Source organism: Apium graveolens, chromosome 10 (assembly GCF_009905375.1).
Source record: "Apium graveolens cultivar Ventura chromosome 10, ASM990537v1, whole genome shotgun sequence".
NCBI classification, from domain to species: Eukaryota; Viridiplantae; Streptophyta; class Magnoliopsida; order Apiales; family Apiaceae; genus Apium; species Apium graveolens.
In genome coordinates, this window is record NC_133656.1 from 158,478,140 (window position 1) to 158,495,853 (window position 17,714).

The 17,714-nt window shown below is 33.7% G+C and overlaps 1 protein-coding gene across 4 annotated transcripts; it reads left to right on the forward strand.

Moving 5' to 3' along the window:
• The first annotated feature begins 10,945 nt into the window (after window positions 1-10,945).
• LOC141690775 (uncharacterized) lies at window positions 10,946-17,155 on the forward strand. 4 transcript variants are annotated; one of them, XM_074495546.1, is made up of 5 exons: window positions 10,946-11,218; window positions 12,530-12,919; window positions 13,081-15,016; window positions 15,190-15,396; window positions 16,581-17,155. In XM_074495546.1, the coding sequence occupies exons 2-5, from the start codon at window positions 12,594-12,596 to the stop codon at window positions 16,893-16,895; spliced, it is 2,784 nt and encodes a 927-aa protein (XP_074351647.1). In that variant the 5' UTR covers window positions 10,946-11,218; window positions 12,530-12,593; the 3' UTR covers window positions 16,896-17,155. The 4 variants fall into 4 exon arrangements, with proteins under 4 accessions (XP_074351647.1, XP_074351646.1, XP_074351648.1 ...); XM_074495545.1 differs by having other exon boundaries at window positions 10,946-11,170; XM_074495547.1 differs by lacking the exon at window positions 10,946-11,218 and adding an exon at window positions 12,030-12,314.
• Window positions 17,156-17,714: the final 559 nt, after the last annotated feature.

Below are 17,714 nucleotides of genomic sequence, written 5' to 3' on the forward strand. Positions count from 1 at the left end.
CAAATTTAATTGTTCAAAACTAACTCTACAAATATATTAGTAATCATGTTTAGAGTTAAATAAATTCTCTTATTTATGACACTCACATATTATGTGTATGATTAAAAAACTTAATTAATAGTGTGGTGTAGTGGTAAGGTAATATGCTTGTGAATGTGAAGACTCAGGTTCAATTCCTTCCAACTACCTATTTTATATAAATTTAAAATACAGGGGTAAATAGTCGTTTCAATGAGACTTTTTAATCTCATAAATTTATCCCCTTGTTCTCCTATTATATATAGAAGAGATTATTACGTTGGCAACGAATTTTAAATCTAATTTAAAATCGTAAATAATGAGCGGCATCTAGTAATATATCATTACTACCCAAGTAATAATAATTGAATCGGTGATCGATTAAACCTTTTGTGAATAATGTACAATGTAATATAATCCCTTTAACCAAATATTATAGATTAAACTATAGGCATGTAATGTGTCATCTTCATCATAGTTTAATCCAATTTTCCTTGATCAATGAGTAGACTATCATATCAAATCAATATTTGAGCGTGGTCACACATTTCATAGTCTAGCTCACACAAGATGCCAATAATATCACTCCTAAAATAGGTGGGTTAAATCCCATTTGGATTATTCATATTTCTCATACGATTCATAATATACCCAATGTCCACTTTTATCATTACCCGGTCAAGGATAACTTTTAATGGAATCAATGTATATTAATTCCCGTATAGAAATATAATGACTTCAGGTCTAAAGACCATTACATCATTATCACTGTGAGAATTACTTATGACACAACAGACATGTATAATCTCACATTGGGTCTGTCCAACACCATGTACATATACATCTGCCTGTGTTTTTGACTTTAGTATCATCATACCTATGATCAATGAGACGTGATCACCAGTCAACAAACACACCAGTCTTAATGCATTATTATTGTCCCTTAATAATAATACTCGACTAGTGACCTTTATGAATATTGATACTATTCTCATAATCTCATTTCTAAGTCACGTACTTAGAGATATATAATTGCATATCATATTCCAAGGACATTTATTAATCTAACATCTATATCGCAGTAAATTAAGAATTAATAAATTAGAAAGAGAATAATCGATAGAACATAAATATTAATAATCTTAATGTCTTAAACTAAAACATCATAGTGTTGTCTCTAGGGCACAAACACTAACACTGTAGACATAGGTGTTGATGTAGATGAGCAGTCAACCATTCTAAATTTCTTCAACAGATCTTTGACATACTTGGTTTGACTAATAAAGATGTGATCACTTCTTTGACTAACTTGAAGGCCAAGGAAGTAACTTAGTTCTCCCATCATGCTCATCTCATATTTACTTTGCATGAGTCTTGAGAATCTTTGACACAGCTTTTCATTAGTAAAACAAAAAATGATATCATCCACATAGATTTTAAAAAGGATAATGCCATCACCATGCTGCTTATTGAATAAAGTCTTATCAATTGTCCCTCTAGTAAATCCATGTTTGAGTAGAAATTCTAACAGTGTGTCATACCATGCTCTAGGTACTTGTTTTAATCCATAAAGAGCCTTTAATAGCTCATAAAGAAAGTTTGGAAATTTTGGATCTTCAAAGTCAGGTGGTTGTTGCACATAAACTTCTTCTTCCAATTCACCATTTAGGAATGTATTTTTCACATCCGTCTGATACACCTTGAAATTTAAATGTGTAGCAAATGCAAGAAAAATTCTTATTATTTCAAGTCTTCCAACTAGAACAAAAGTTTCATCATAGTAACTTACTTCTTCTTGTGAGTAGCCTTTGGCAACCAGTCTTACTTTATTTCTTGTCACAATTCCATTTTCATCCATTTTGTTCCTATAAACCCATTTTGTTCTAATGATACTTCTATTTTTTGGTGCATGAACCAATTTTAAAACTTTATTTCTTTCAAATTGAGTTAGCTTTTCTTTCATAGCAATTATCCAGTCAGGATCAAGTAGAGCTTACTCAATTTTCTTAGGTTCAATTTGAGACAGACAACATGCATACAAGCATTCATTTGCAGTGGCACTCCTAGTCCTCACTCCACCATTTGGATCACCAATTATATCATCTCTTGTGTGACTTCTATCCCATTTTCTAGTGTGATCTTGCTGGCTGGAGTTGTCTGCATTTTCTTCATTATTGGCATGACTTGCAGAACTATCATCTCCCCCCCCCCCGAGTTTGTGCCACCAAATTCAGGTATGATTCTTTCATGAGATGAATTTTCATTTTCACAGTTCACTGGTTCACTTGATTCTTGCTCCATTCTATTGTTTGTGTTGATCTCAGCTTCATCTTCAGAATCACTGTTAATGTTCAGATTTTCAAATTTTAGGGCTTCAACTTTATTTTCATTAAGGCATTTAAAGCCTGGACACTTGTCATCATCAAAGGTCACATCTGTGCTTTTCATAATTTTCTTTTACTCTAGAATATAAAAACTGTAGGCAGTTCTTTCCAATGAATATCCCAAAAAAATAGCTTCAAATACTTTATAGTCAAATTTTTCAACATATTCAGAATTGTCTTTGAGCACAAAGCATTTGCTCACAAACACATGCAGATGCTTCACAGTAGGCTTTCTTTTTGATAACATTGAGTAAGGTGACTTGCAAGGGTTTTTATTAATAAGATATCTATTTTGAGTGTAGCATGCAGTGTTAACAACTTCTTCCCAAAACCTTGTTGGCAAATTGGCATCTTGCAGCATTGTTCTTGCAACATCAACTAGAGTTCTATTATTTCTTTCAACCATACCATTTTGCTAAGGTGTTCTTGGAGCTGAGAACTCTTGAACAATGCCCTTGTCTTTGCATAATTTACTTAAAGCTGCATTCCTGAATTCTGTGTCATTATCACTTCTCAATCTTTTGACATAATTTTGATCCTCAATATGCTTATCAACTTTCTTTATGTGTTCAATGATGATGAGTGGAGTTTCATCCTTTGAATGCATAAATTCCACCCAAGTATATCTTGAGAAGTCATCCACCATCACTAATGCATATTTCTTTCTGAATATAGATAAGATATTAAATTGTCTAAAAAGGTCCATGTGAATAAGCTGAAATGGAGCACTTTTTGAATTTATAGTCTTGCTCTTGACCGAACCTCTTCATTTTACCTTTTTGACAAGCCTCACAAACTCCATCTTGAGCAAATTCCAGAGTTGGCATGTCTCTCACTAATTCTTTTTTCACCAAGGTGTTAATTGCTTTGTAATTCGGGTGAGAGAGTTTCTTGTTCCAATATTTATTTTGCTCACCGGATGCCTTGGTGTAGAAGCAACATATTTCATCCATGTTTTCTGAATTTAAATCTGCAATAAACAGACTTCCTTTCCTTGCTCCTTTTAGAGCAACTTCATCAGTTTTCTTGTTAGTAATTGAACAATATTCTTTATCAAATATTAATTTGAAACCCCTGTATGTAAGACCAGCAACTAGTGCTACATTACCAATGACAACATTTCCAGAAATCAACTTGCCATATCCCATTGTGAATCCTTTGACGATGTCTCCAAAAGTCACCAATAGGTCAACCATCTCCTCAAACTGTAATAGCAGGGCTCTATCACCTGTCATATGTCTGGAACATCCACTGTCAATGATCCATATGACTTTATTCTTCTTGCCCTGCACACAATGAGGATTAAGTTTTAGCTATCCAAGCAGTGTTGGCACTTTCTTTCTTTCCTTTTTCACAAAAGTTGCAGAAGTAGAATTTGAACATTCAAAAAGAACAATATTCATATTGATCAACATTATCCTTTTTAATTGCAGATCCAAGATTGACTTCCTTAAAATCTTTCCTCAATTTATGATAGCATGTCATAACCTTCATATTGCAAGGAATGCAATCCAACTTATCATAAAAGGAATAGGGATCTTCAGCCAGTGCCTCATTATACCTGCATGCTCCAACTTTTGGCTCACTAATAGCCTTTCTACAAAGGCGAGTTAGGTGATTTGTTAGCCACATTTATGACATTGCTTCCTTGGAGCATCTGTAACATAGGCATAATTGTTGATCTTATTTACACATATTTTTCCATTTCCATTTTTATTCTTTTTTCCAGGGTTTTCAGTATTGATCTCCTTAGTTGGTGTCTTAGTAGCTTGACTCACTATAGGCTTCTTCTCATATTCAGTGATGGGAGTGGATTTTGCATCTTTCTTCTCTTTTCCCTCATCTACAATTTCTTGTTTGATTTCCAACTCCACTTCACTGAAATTTACTTCACAAGCTTTAAACAAATGTGCATTTACTCTTTTCAGCATCACATGAACATCTTGGTTCGCAATTTCTTTTCCTTTGTCAGCTTCAACTTTCTTGTGAGAGTTCAAGGCCTCGTAGTCCAAACCAATAACTATGTTAGCACATGGTTTATTTTTCTCATGATACTGATCAATTAACTGAGATGCATTCTTGAATGATTTGAGCTTCAAATCATTTTCTCAATTCTTCCTTTCAACACTGCCTCTACTTCTCCAACATACATAAGCTTGTTCTTGATATAATCATTTCTTTTTCAGGTGTTGGTAAATCTGTGCAGAATCTGTAGGTCTATGACTATCCTTTGTTCAGTGAATCTTAGCCCTTGATCTTGTATTCTTAAAGCTAATTTTGTAATCTTTCTAATTCAGTGAATGAATTGTTTGTTGATTGATAATATTGAATATTGAACTTTTCAGTATTCTGAATTTGAGATAGTTCGTCGAGGTCTACTTTTGTTCTGTAGAGAAGTGACACGTCAATAAGTAAAATGACTTTCTCTACATGTTTCTTTGACTTGTCGAGGTCTCTAGTTCTCTACATGTAGATTAACTTGTCGATATCTCCAGTTCTCTACATAAACATTTTGATTTGTCGACATCTTGAGTTCTCTACATGAGGATTTTGACTTGTCGATATCTTTAGATCTCTACATGCAGAAATTCCTTGTCGATATCTCCAGTTCTCTACATAGACATTCTAACTTGTCGATATCTTAGATCTCTACATGTATATTTAATTGTAGATATCTCTTGAGACTTCTCTACAAGTCATTTTGGACTTCTGGAAATATTTCTCGATATCCCTTGATCTGTGACTTGTCCATATCTGACTTATAATATTTTTTCCTGAATAGTTTTTTCAAATCCATGCTGCTACAATTCTCTCTGAGGCATGATCAGGAATTGATCTTCTTCTATTGTTTATTCCTTAGCTTGAAGGTTGTTCACAAAAATATCCTCCAGTCCAATCTACTTAACATTTTTAAAATACAATTTTAGAAATTCTTGACCCTGATGTTAGAGAATTTCCTTGAAAGATAAGCCATTGACTGGTCCATCTCATCTAGTTCATCATGGATGTAAAATTCATCCTCTTCCATCTCTAATATGACTTGCTTTTGTGGTTCCTTATTTTTCTGCTCAACAGCATGAACAACTGGAGTCTGAGCTTCTAGTTCATCTTCAGATATTTTGCTATCATTGGCTACCAAGGCACTTGATTCATCAACAACATGCCCTTGGCTGGCTTTCAATGACTTCCTATGTAACATCTCTAGCTCATAGGTCTTCAAAATACTATACAAGACTTTCAAATTCATTTTGCTTAAATCTCTTCCTTCTCTAATAGCAGATATCTTTTGTTCTAGATGATCATGAAGGATGAGTAGGAATTTAAGGTTGACCTCTTCAGCTTCATAATACTGTCATGAAGCTGTAAATCATTTATCAACTTATTGAACCTTTCAAAAACTTCAGTTATACCTTCCTTTGGTTAAGCCATAAAACCCTCATACTGTGAAACCAAGATCCTTCTTTGATTTGATCTAACATCTTTTGTTCCTCACACAACAATATTTCTATTTTCTCCCAGATTTGTTTAGCTGACTTACAGTTAAAAATGTTATTGTACATTACACTATCAAGGGACTCAATTAGTATGAGTTGTAAGCTACTATCCAGTGAAACCTTTTCTTTTTCAGGCTCTGTGTGGTTGAGGGATTTTTAGGTGCAAAATGTGCATGTATGACCATGTATCCATCTATAGATTCAGGAACCCTTTCCATAAGAATGAAATGTCCATTTTTAAGAATCTGAATGTACATAGGGTTGGTCATCCTTATGAAAAACATCATTTTCTTCTTCCTTAGTGTGTAGTTGATCTTGTCAAAGACAGGTATCTTGATAGTGCTTATTTTTTGAGCACTCATTCTTCCAAGATCTTTATCTGTTTACTCTCAGATTTTGCTCTATTACCACTTGTTAGATATTGAGTGCAATGAAATATAACACAGATTGGAGGGGGTGAATTTGTTTCATTGGATTTTTATTCTCTTTGAAAGTATTTTGCTTAAATTGAACAAAGGAGATATGAACTTGTAGAAATAAATTGTTTGACATTAAACACACAAAACAAGATATCAAAAACTCACTTGATTGTATTAGTCAAATTAATTTTGCTACAATTATGTGTTCTTAGAAATAACAACTCGGCTACAAATCTTGAGAGAGAATATAATATTTTACTAGATCTATTTACTTCCATCTAAACTAAGGACCCGTGCATGCATTATAGACCAATAACACGGGATTATAAAACTTGCACTAAAATGTACTTACAAATTTTTTAAAGCTATCTTGTCTATTTTCTTTTATGGTGTCAGTAAATCTGTGCAGAATCTTTTAGGCCCGTGACCATCCTTTATCTAGTGAATCTTAGCCCTTGATCTTTATTCTTCAAACTACTTTTGTAGTCTTTATAATTCAGTGAATAGATTGTTCATTGATAAATAATCTTGATCTTGTCAGTATTCTGAATTTGAGATAGTTTGTCGAGGTCTTCTTTTGTTCTGCAGAGAAGTGACACATCAATAAGTAAAATGACTTATCTATATCTCGATTTCTCTACATGTATCATTGACTTGTCGAGGTTTCTAGTTCTCTACATGTAGATTAGCTTGTCGATATTTTCAGTTCTCTACAAAAACATTTTGACTTATCGACATCTTGAGTTCTCAACATGAGGATTTTGACTTATCGATATCTTTAGATCTCTTAATGAAGAAATATCTTATCGATATCTCCAATTCTCTACATAGACATTCTGACTTGTCGATACCAGAGACCTCTGCATGCATGTTGACTTGTCGATATCTCTTGAGACTTCTCTACAAGTCATTTTGGACTTCTCGACAGACTTCTCGATATCCCTTGATCCGTGACTTGTCCATATCTGACTTAAAACATTTTTTCCTGAACAGTTTTTTCAAATCCATGCTGCTACACTTCTCTCTGACGCATGATCAAGAATTGATCTTCTTCCATAGTTTATTCTTTAGCTTGAAGGTTGTTCACAAAAAAAACCTACAGTCCAATCTACTTAACATTTTTAAAATACATTTTTAGAAATTCTTGACCCTGATGTTAGAGCATTTCCATAAAAAATAAGCCATTGACTGGTCCATCTCATCCAGTTCATCAAGGATGTAGAATTCATCCTCTTTCAGCTCTAATATGACTTGCTTTTGTGGATCCTTATTTTTCTGCTCAACAGGATGAACAACTGGAGTCTGAGCTTCTAGTTCATCTTCAGATATTTTGTTGTCATTAGCTACCAAGGCACTTGATTCATCAACAATATGCCCTTGGATGGCTTTCAATGACTTCCTCTGTAACATCTTTAGCTCATAGGTCTTCAAAATACTATACAAGGCTTTCAAAGTCATTTTGCTTAAATCTCTTTCTTCTCTAATAGGAGATATCTTTTGTTCTAGATGATCAGGAAGGATGAGTAAGAATTTAAGGTTGACCTCTTCAGTTTCATAATACTTGTCATGAAACTGCAAATCATTTATCAACTTATTGAACCTTTCAAAAACTTCCGTTATACCTTTCTTTAATTAAGCCATAAAACCCTCATACTGTGAAACCAAGATCCTTCTTTGATTTGATCTAACTTTTTTTGTTCCTCACACAATAATATTTCTATTTCCTCCCAGATTTGTTTAGCTGACTTACAGTTAAAAATGTTATTGTACATTACACTATCAAGGGACTCAATTAGTATGAGTTGTAAGCTGCTATCTAGTGAAACCTTTTCTTTTTCAGGTTCTGTGTTGGTTGAGGGATCTTTAGGTGCAAAATGTGCATATATGACCATGTCTCCATCTGTAGATTCAGGAACCCTTTCCATAGGAATGAAATGTCCATTTTTAAGAATCTGAATGTACATAGGGTTGGTCATCCTTATGAACAATATCATTTTCTTCTTCCATAGTGTGTAGTTGATCTTGTCAAAGACAGGTATCTTGATTGTGCTTATTTTTTGAACACTCATTCTTCCAAGATCTTTATCTGTTTACTCTCAGATTTGGCTCTGATACCACTTGTTAGATATTGAGTGCAATGAAATATAACACAAATTAGAGGGGGTGAATGTGTTTCTTTGGATTTTTATTATCTTTGAAAGTATTTTGCTTAAATTGAACAAAGGAGATATGAACTTATAGAGATAAATTATTTGACAGTAAACACACAAAACAAGATATCAAAAACTCACTTGATTGTATTAATCAAATTTATTTTACTACAATTATGTGTTCTTATAAATAAGAACTCGGCTACAAATCTTGAGAGAGAATACAAGATTTTACTAGAACTATCTACTTCCATCTAAACTAAGAACCCGTGCATGCATTATAGACCAACAACACGACATTACAAAACTTGCACTAAAATGTACTAACACATTTTCTAAAGTTATCTTGTCTGTTTTCTTTTCTGGTGTCAGTAAATATGTGCAGAATCTTGTAGGCGTGTGACCATCCTTTATCTAGTGAATCTTGACCCTTGATCTTTATTCTTCAAGCTATTTTTGTAGTCTTTCCAATTCAGTGAATGAATTGTTTGTTGACTGATAATCTTGAAACTTAAACTTGTTAGTATTCGGAATTTGAGATAGTTTGTCGAGGTCTCCTTTTTTTATGTAGAGAAGTGACACATCAATAAGTAAAATGACTTATCGATATCTCGAGTTCTCTACATGTGTCTTTTACTTGTCGAGGTCTCTATTTCTCTACATGTAGATTAGTTTGTCGATATCTCCAGTTATCTACATAAACATTTTGACTTGTCGACATCTTGAGTTCTCTACATGAGAATTTTGACTTGTCGATATCTTTAAATCTCTACATGAAAAAATGCCTTGTCGATATCTCCAGTTCTCTACATAGACATCCCGATTTTTCGATATCTGAGGTCTCTACATGCATGTTGACTTTTCGATATCTCTTAAGACTTCTCTACAAGTCATTTTGGACTTCTCGACATACTTATCGATATCCCTTGATATGTGACTTGTCCATATCTGACTTAAAAAAAATTCAGGATAGTTTTTTTTCAAATCCATGCTGCTACACTTCTCTTTGAGGTATGATCAGGAATTGATCATTTTTTATTGTTTATTTCTTAGCTTCAAGGTTGTTTACAGAAAAATGCTCCAATACAATCTACTTAACATTTTTATAGACTCAAAAAATATAATTACAAAATATAAATATAGATTATCATATAAATTATCCTTAGGTTGTCAATATGATTTAGTTTTTTTAAATATAGGCATGTTTTGCACAACAATAATGAATTCAATAAAGTAGGTAGTGAATATCACATCGTTTATTTTCTGAACAGTGAAATAAAGCTCAGGGTTATTCATTTGCAGACAAATGGCATATTACAGATATGACTAAGCTCTGGACGAAATCAGATACTCATAACGTCAAAGTAAATATTGATACCGTTATTTTTGAAAAGGAAGACAAGTATAATTTTGGTAAAATTGTTAGGGATCCCATAGCTTGTTTTGTTGCTAGTATTTCGGGGCTTGGGAATAGTGTTTACGAAAGTTGTTAAAATTATGAATTTTTCTAGTGTATATCCACGTGCATATGTTAAAAATTAGTAATTGATATATATATTTGGAGGAGTTGCTGAAAATTGTAAGTAGTTAAGGTGTATATATATACAAACTATATATCACTATTGAATGCTGAGAGTATTTTTTCCAAAAAATAATGTTACCTCTGATATTATGGTAATAATTGATGTTCATTTGATCGAGTGAAATGAAATTCTAAAGGGGTGTATTGAACTAAAATTTTAAGGTATTTTTTTTTCATTCGTGAAATCCAGGTTTATTCAACTGAGATTTTAAAAAATGTATTAGAATTTTATGATATTTAACTAAGATTTTAAATTATACTACAAAATCTGGTGGTATTCAATCGAGATTTTAAATTATGCCTAAAAATTTGAAGATATTCAACCGGGATTATTTAAAATCCATTAAAATCGGATGGTATTCACATGCAGACGGATTTTTTTGAACTTCATAAAATGATGGATTTTGTGGTATTGTTCAATATATTTTATGATTTTTGAAATCCCACCATAATTCATGAGATTTTGGAGGATTGTGTTTAAATCCTAAAAACTCTTTATTAACTATACGACATTTTATCTACTATCCGCGTAAAATTAAAATCTGAAATAATCCATTAAAATCTATAAATTATATATAATACATTAAAATTCTAATTCAATACACCCCTGAGTTTCAAACAAATGATAAAAATTGTGAAAGCATCAACCTCATTGAATATTTGGGTGTCACATCTCCAAGCAATTGCTTATAATTTATCCGGTCTTGGTTGATCCAATTGAAATCGTTCAAAATGTATTGCAACTGTAGTCTAAGATAGCAGATTCGCAATTCATTTATTTATTTTTGTAATGAATACATATAAGAAAATTTTTAATATAATATAATTTAATTACTTGAATGAATCATGCATTTTAAGTCCAAAAAAATAAATAACGGTCCCAATCCAAACATCATAAAGAATAGCCTGACGCCGCCGCCGTATACGCGCCTGCTTCGAAATTTGAACTGTTTCCCACACGGACGAAAATACCCCTCTAGGGCTCCTCCTACTCCACTGTCTTGTTTGTCTGTTAGCACAACACGCCATTTGTCATCTCTCTCTCTCTCTCTCTCTCTCTCTCTCTCTCTCTCTCTGTGCTGCAAACATATAAACAAATAATCAGCAGTCACTTATTAAACACGTAAGTCTGTATTCTCTTGCTCTCCGCACACACGCATTTATCAAATATGTATGTACATATATTTCTATATTTATTATGTGTTTATATTTGTCAACATCTCCTTCGATTCTGTTAATTGAATATATGATCACTTATAATCAATCACTTAATTTAATATATGATTCTCTTTTGAAATTGTTTTTTGTGAGTTTCACTTGTATTGAACCAATTGATAATTGTGTGTATGTGTGTTTGGTTTGTGTTTTTTGTGGAAGTGATTCGATTATTAAACCCTCATATATAAATATTATACTAGTGATTTAGATGCTTGGTTTCGATGTTTCGATATTTTCATATTTGGGGGAGAGTGATATTAGATGCTTGGTTTCGATATTTGGGGAGAGTGATGAGTCTGTTTACTCCAAGATTCTTCATTGTGAAATTTGGTTTTGAGGTGATCTTTTTAGGCTAGTGTGGCATTAGTGATATCAGATGCTTAGTTTCGATTTTTCGATATTTGTGAATAAGGAGAGAGTGATGAGTATTAAGTGATGAGTGACATGAGTCTGTTTACTACTATAAGATTCTTTATGTTGAGAATTGGTGTTGAGGTGATTTTTTTTTGGGTTTGTGAAGCAAAAAAGAGGGACTAATTAAAAAAGGGCATATTAGTCTATTTTGGTAGACCTGATATGATTGATAATACTCAAAGCGTTTCACACTTTTTCTTTTAATAATGGGTTAGGAACACACTGATTGTTATTAGTTTCTTTTTAGTGTCCCCGTGATTTTTACAACAACACATGTTTGCTGAATTCAAGAATGCACTTTATTATTAACTCCTTTTGTAGTATTATAAGTGTGATCCAAGGTAGTAGTTATCATGTTTGGGGGCCAGGAATTTAGAAGATGATAAAACATTTGTAACTAATACTAAAGTTGTTGTCTTCTTGTTTTTGGATTCTTAAACACCCTTTTATTCTTTTTTCTCCGTAGTGTTGTTTGTTGGTTAATTTGTTCAGTTGCCTCATCAAATCCTGAATTGCAACGGGAAAACAGTGAATATATGTTTACTAGTTCTTATGTCGCATACTTGAGTGTTTATGTGGGTCTGAAATCTTCACTATTCTTGTTATTTGCCTTTGGAAATTATATGGAGGGGAAGGTGTAGAAAGTACTCCATGGACTTGCAAATTTAGTTGTTCACTGAATTTGTAAATAATGAACTTAGTTGTGTGTGTAATTGGGTGCTAAAATAATATTAATCTAACTCTTGAAGAAATTTCTCATTTGGTGTTTCTTTATCATATTAGTGTGTTGTATCATTTCCCAGTTTCTTACATTTCACTAAATTGATCTTATATGTTTTGTTGTCTACAGATTTGGGTACTATTCCCATGACAGAGGACAGTGATAAAGATTAAAGAATAAGGTTCAGACGGAGATGAAGAAGTTTTTATTTTTCAAATCATCCATATCCGCTAATGATAACAACTCAAGTACACCACCATCAAAAGATAAAAAATCTTACCTGGAGAACTCATCTTATAATGGAAGTAAAGCTACCGACGAAGTAAAAACTAAAAAACAAGTATCTGGAAATCAGAAGCCTAGTATCAGTCCATCTCTTTGGCGAAGCCGTTCATGTACATTAGGAAATGTTCAAGAGAGTGGATTAGGACAAACGAATCCGTGTTCCAGTAATTGTGGAAACAAGTCTCCTTGTCATAGCAGCATTTCGCAAAATCAGTTTGATCTTCGCTCTTCACGGTAAGAACATTTCTATGTTCCTTTCTGTATGTAACAAGAGATGACAATTTTATATATACATGATGCACAATTAGTTTGCGTAATGTATATTTTACATGTCTGAGATTTGATATTACATTTGTGACAAATATTTCACTGATCAGCTGTTTTACTTTTGTCAGTTTTCAGACACTTTCACCTGAAAGAAGCGCCGGAGCTAAATGGTTTAAAGATGCGTCTGTTCAAAATTTACCTGTGTTTGAGAAGCCTGATGACATTATTTCTTCAAGAGCTAGCTTTGATTCATCAGAAAGCTCTTCATACTGTTCCAGTAATGTGTCAAGCAAAGTTTTAGATCGTTACATTGTTGGGGAACAGTTGCAGGAAACCAGTGTTCCGAAGAACACTTGTCCCCAGAAAATCTGTGACGAAAATAGAAATTGTGGTGGAAAACGCCCCCCACGGGTTGCTATCCCAACTGATGGTGTGAATGAGAAACCAAGATCTCAATCTTTCAGAGAAACTAAAGAATCCAACCATTTTTTTTCAACAAAGGATTGGGTGGAAAATGGATTTGGGCATGAATCTCCTCGAAAAATTGCGAAGCATGTGATTGAAAGACTTTCTCAGGCTCGCCCTTTGCCTGTAGCAAGTTCCAGAGAGTTTGATTATGATATTCCATTTACAGTTGAAGACATATATCGCGGGGCAGTAAAGAAATCCTCAAGTTTAGACTCAGATGGGGGTCAACAAAAAGAGATTTTAGGCCTCGAAGAAAGGAATGGTTTTTGTTGCGAGACTCGTAGAAGTCCAGATTCTACTGCCACTGAACAGGATATAGATGAGAAACTACTTGCAAAACTCAAACATGCTGAGGAGCGGGCCATGTTTCTTTCTGAAGAGCTCAAGCAGGAAAGTTCTCTTCGCGTTGATGGAGTCAGCATGCAAGGACTTGTTCAAACTATTAGAAGCTTAGAAGAGGAGAGGTTTAACATGGCCCTAGAGGTTGCGGCAGTTTGGAAAGATCGAGTTGCCGAGAAAGCTTCGTTCACAGAAGAGCTCAGACTAGCTAATCTGGAACTGGATTCAAGGACACGGAAACTGGAGAAAGAGAAGAATGAGCTGCAGTTCACATTAGAGAAAGAGTTAGATAGAAGATCAAGTGACTGGTCATCGAAGCTTGAGAAGTACCAGACAGAAGAGCAAAGGCTACGTGAGAGGGTTAGGGAGCTCGCAGAGCAGAATGTGTCCCTCCAAAGAGAAGTCTCCTATTTTAGGGAGAGGGATACTTATTGTAGAAACCAGATTGTTTCGACTGAGAAACAGCTACAGGACCTGACTACAAGTATAGACCATGCAACAGCTGAGAATCAGAATCTCCGCGAAATTACTTGTGAGATGCAAGAAAAGTTCAGAGCAGCCGAAGAAGATCGTGACTGCATTCGCAGGAACTATGAGGAGAAAGAGAAAGAATGCAAAGACCTTCACAGATCTGTTACTAGAATGTTAAGAACCTGCAGTGAACAAGAGAAGACAATTAAAGGTCTAAGAGAGGAGCTTAGGGATGAAGTTGGGAAGAAAAGTTTAATGGACAACTTTGACAGTCATTTAGCTAATTTGCGAATGGAGCTCATGAGGTTGACGGGAGTAGAACAAAATCTAAGGAAGGAGGTGGAATCATGTAGGTTCGAAATTGATTCTCTTAGGCATGAGAATATAAATTTGTTGCATCGTCTGAAGGGAGACGGGGATGAAAACGGGTCAACTTTCAAGCTAGATCAGGAACTGTATGACTTTGTGTGCTGTTTGCAGAATAACGTGCCAATGTTTTTCAATGAGTGCATTCAGTTTTGTGCTAAACTGCTAAGGCACATAAAAGACATATCTGGACAGTCTTGTAATATCAAGCAGGGAATTGAAGTCACGGAGAATGGTCTAGATGGACAGTTTATTGTTGACGCTGATGTAAGAGTCCAGGGTTTCAAGCGGGGAGCAGAGAACCTGATACAGAGCTTACTGAGTGTTTCTTCTGTCTTGCAAGAAAAAGTGATAACTAAGGGATCACAGCAAAATAGCTTCAATAAAGGATCTTCCTACCTAAGTGATCAGAATATGGAGGTATGCAAATTACTGATCCTTGTGGTACATTGTCATTTTTTACTCCTTTCACCTAAAAGAGAATTTGACGATGGTAGTCTGATATGTCAGATTTTTTATCCGCTGATCTGTTCCACGTCATTTCATTTCACCTTGTGTTCGTTGATATTAACGGACTCTTTCTATACACACAGGAAAAGCTAAGATCGGAACTTGGAGCAGAAGTTTTGTTAACCAGGTTATTGCGTGAAAGGTTATACTCCAAGGAGCTTGATATCGAGCAACTTCAAGCTGAGCAAGCAGCATCTATTAGAGGTAATGATGTTCTTCGAGGAGAAGTGCAAAATACACTAGATACGGTATCCTGCTTAACACACAAGATGAAAGACCTTGAAATTCAGGTAAGCTGTTAATAAATACTTTAAACTTTGGTACTTTTTATTGGGTTGCTTTGGTTATGTTCTGATAAAGATTAGTAAACTAGAAGAATAACATGTCTTGCTATCATTTACTTCCAAGCTATATTATTATATTTATTTTCTTAAACCAGCTTTTTGGTTGTAAAATATTACAAGCTTAAAATAGCAGCCCTAGCCCCTGAGCCAGTAAAAATTTATACTGAAACTGTAAAAAATGACCATGTATAACAATAAAAGTAACTGCAAAAACCGTATTCTTCTAAAGGCAGCCAATACTGGGGTAGGATATACCTCAAGGAAAAGAGAGTAAATGGTGATTAGTTACATATGCAAATATTATTCCGTAATTTATTATTTGATGATTCAACTTGTCTTGTACATAGTCAAGTACAAAGGTTGCCTTGAGCTCCAATCCTTTACACTAAATGATGTTCAACTAGGATACAATAACGTCACACCATCCTATACTATGTGGTAGTAATCTTAAAGAAAGAAAAAGAAGAGAGGAAATTGATGAGAGAAATGGACGGGAATGATGTTCAGTATAATTTATTTACTGTGTTTCTTCTTTCTTAGTCTTTTTTAAAAGGGAGGAGAAAACTGGACCTGGGAAATAGATGGAATAACAGTATATTAACAAGTTAGTAATGAACACGAGGTTTGAAAATAATTAGGCATTTGCTGCTATTGATATTGATACATGCTTACACTTCTCCATATAATTTTCTCTGGATCGTTTTGAATTTCTAGTTAGTTAATTATCTTGTGTTTAAGATGCTTATTAATATATTTATCCAAATGGTCTGAATTTTATTAATAAACGATGAGATAATAAGTTCTCAATAGTAATCTTTGTTGGAACTCGAGAAAAAGTAAAAAGAGGAAACTGAGCAAGGAATAAATATCTCAAAGTTCCCAAAGTTCAGTCATTTAGTTATTCAGTCTTCTAAACTATATATGCCTTTCCATGTGTAGCGCCATACACGTTTGAAAAAATATGTTTCTTGTAAATTTTGGATTTTATGTCTTTCATTTTAGGATATTAGAATCAAAATTCTTAACAGTTCAATGTTCTAATTGGGATTCTGGAACGGGATATTTATACTGCTTCTTGATTGTTAAAATTAGATTCTACAGATTGAAAAATAATGCTTACTTTAATACAGATGATCAAAAAGGATGATAACATAAATCGACTTCAACATGACCTTCAAGTATGCAGAAAGGAATTGACAACTGTGAGAGGGATTTTGCCGAAAGTATCTGAAGAGAGAGATCTAATGTGGAGCAAAGTGAAAGAATACAGTGAAAATAACATGTTATTGGATTCTGAAGTTAATGTTTTAAAAAAGAAAGTGGAGAGCCTTGATGAAGAAGTGCTCCTCAAAGAAGGACAAATCACAATTCTAAAAGATAGCTTGGGTAAGCCTTTCGACCTTCTCGGTAGTCATAATTTAGCCGAAGATTTTTTGCTAGACTAATTAGTATAAAGTGGACTTTTCTTTCAACAGCTGCTGTCCATATATAATTGGTTTGTTTGCCATTTGACACTCATTTTATTGTTACTCAGATTTTAGTTTCATTTGTCAGTGAGATTTTGTTAGGGATGACAGGTATATAAATGGTTCTGTAACCAACCTAAGAGTTATCATTTTGGTGTGGATTCTCTTTTGCAAATGTGTAAAAAATATTTACATATACACCTTTTTATGGTGGATCAGACTGAGATTGCTAAAAAGAATACAGTGCCATCTTTAATATCATCCCTCTGGGAGGATATGTGAATCAGAATTATCGCAATTGCATTCTGTATTCTTTGCGAGTATCCATTGACATAAAATATATTTCTGTCCAAGTAACGATGATATGGTATTTTATGTGTTGCCATTGATACTGACACTTAGCAGACATGCACTGCAGGTAGAGCATGCATTAAAATAAAAGAGAATGAAAACCCAATTATTAAATGCTTTTTGTAGCTGGTTATTAATTATTATTTGAAGGGGTGAAATTGTATGTTCCATAAAAATACCTTTTTGACAATTTGATTTGGCTTATGCTAAGAAATAGTATATTTTTTTGGCTTTATAGTTGAATATCGGAACCTAATGGACATCCATACATGTAGAATAGCAACTTAAATGTAGTAAGATAAGTATCTCTTAAAATATGTAGAACTGGAATAAAAAATTGTAAATCAAATTTTGAGAGTAATGTAGTAAAGTATAATGCACTTATACGGAGTAGAAATTTTCCATGAAGAAATTGGGATTAAGGAGATCCCAAAATTGGGTACTTTA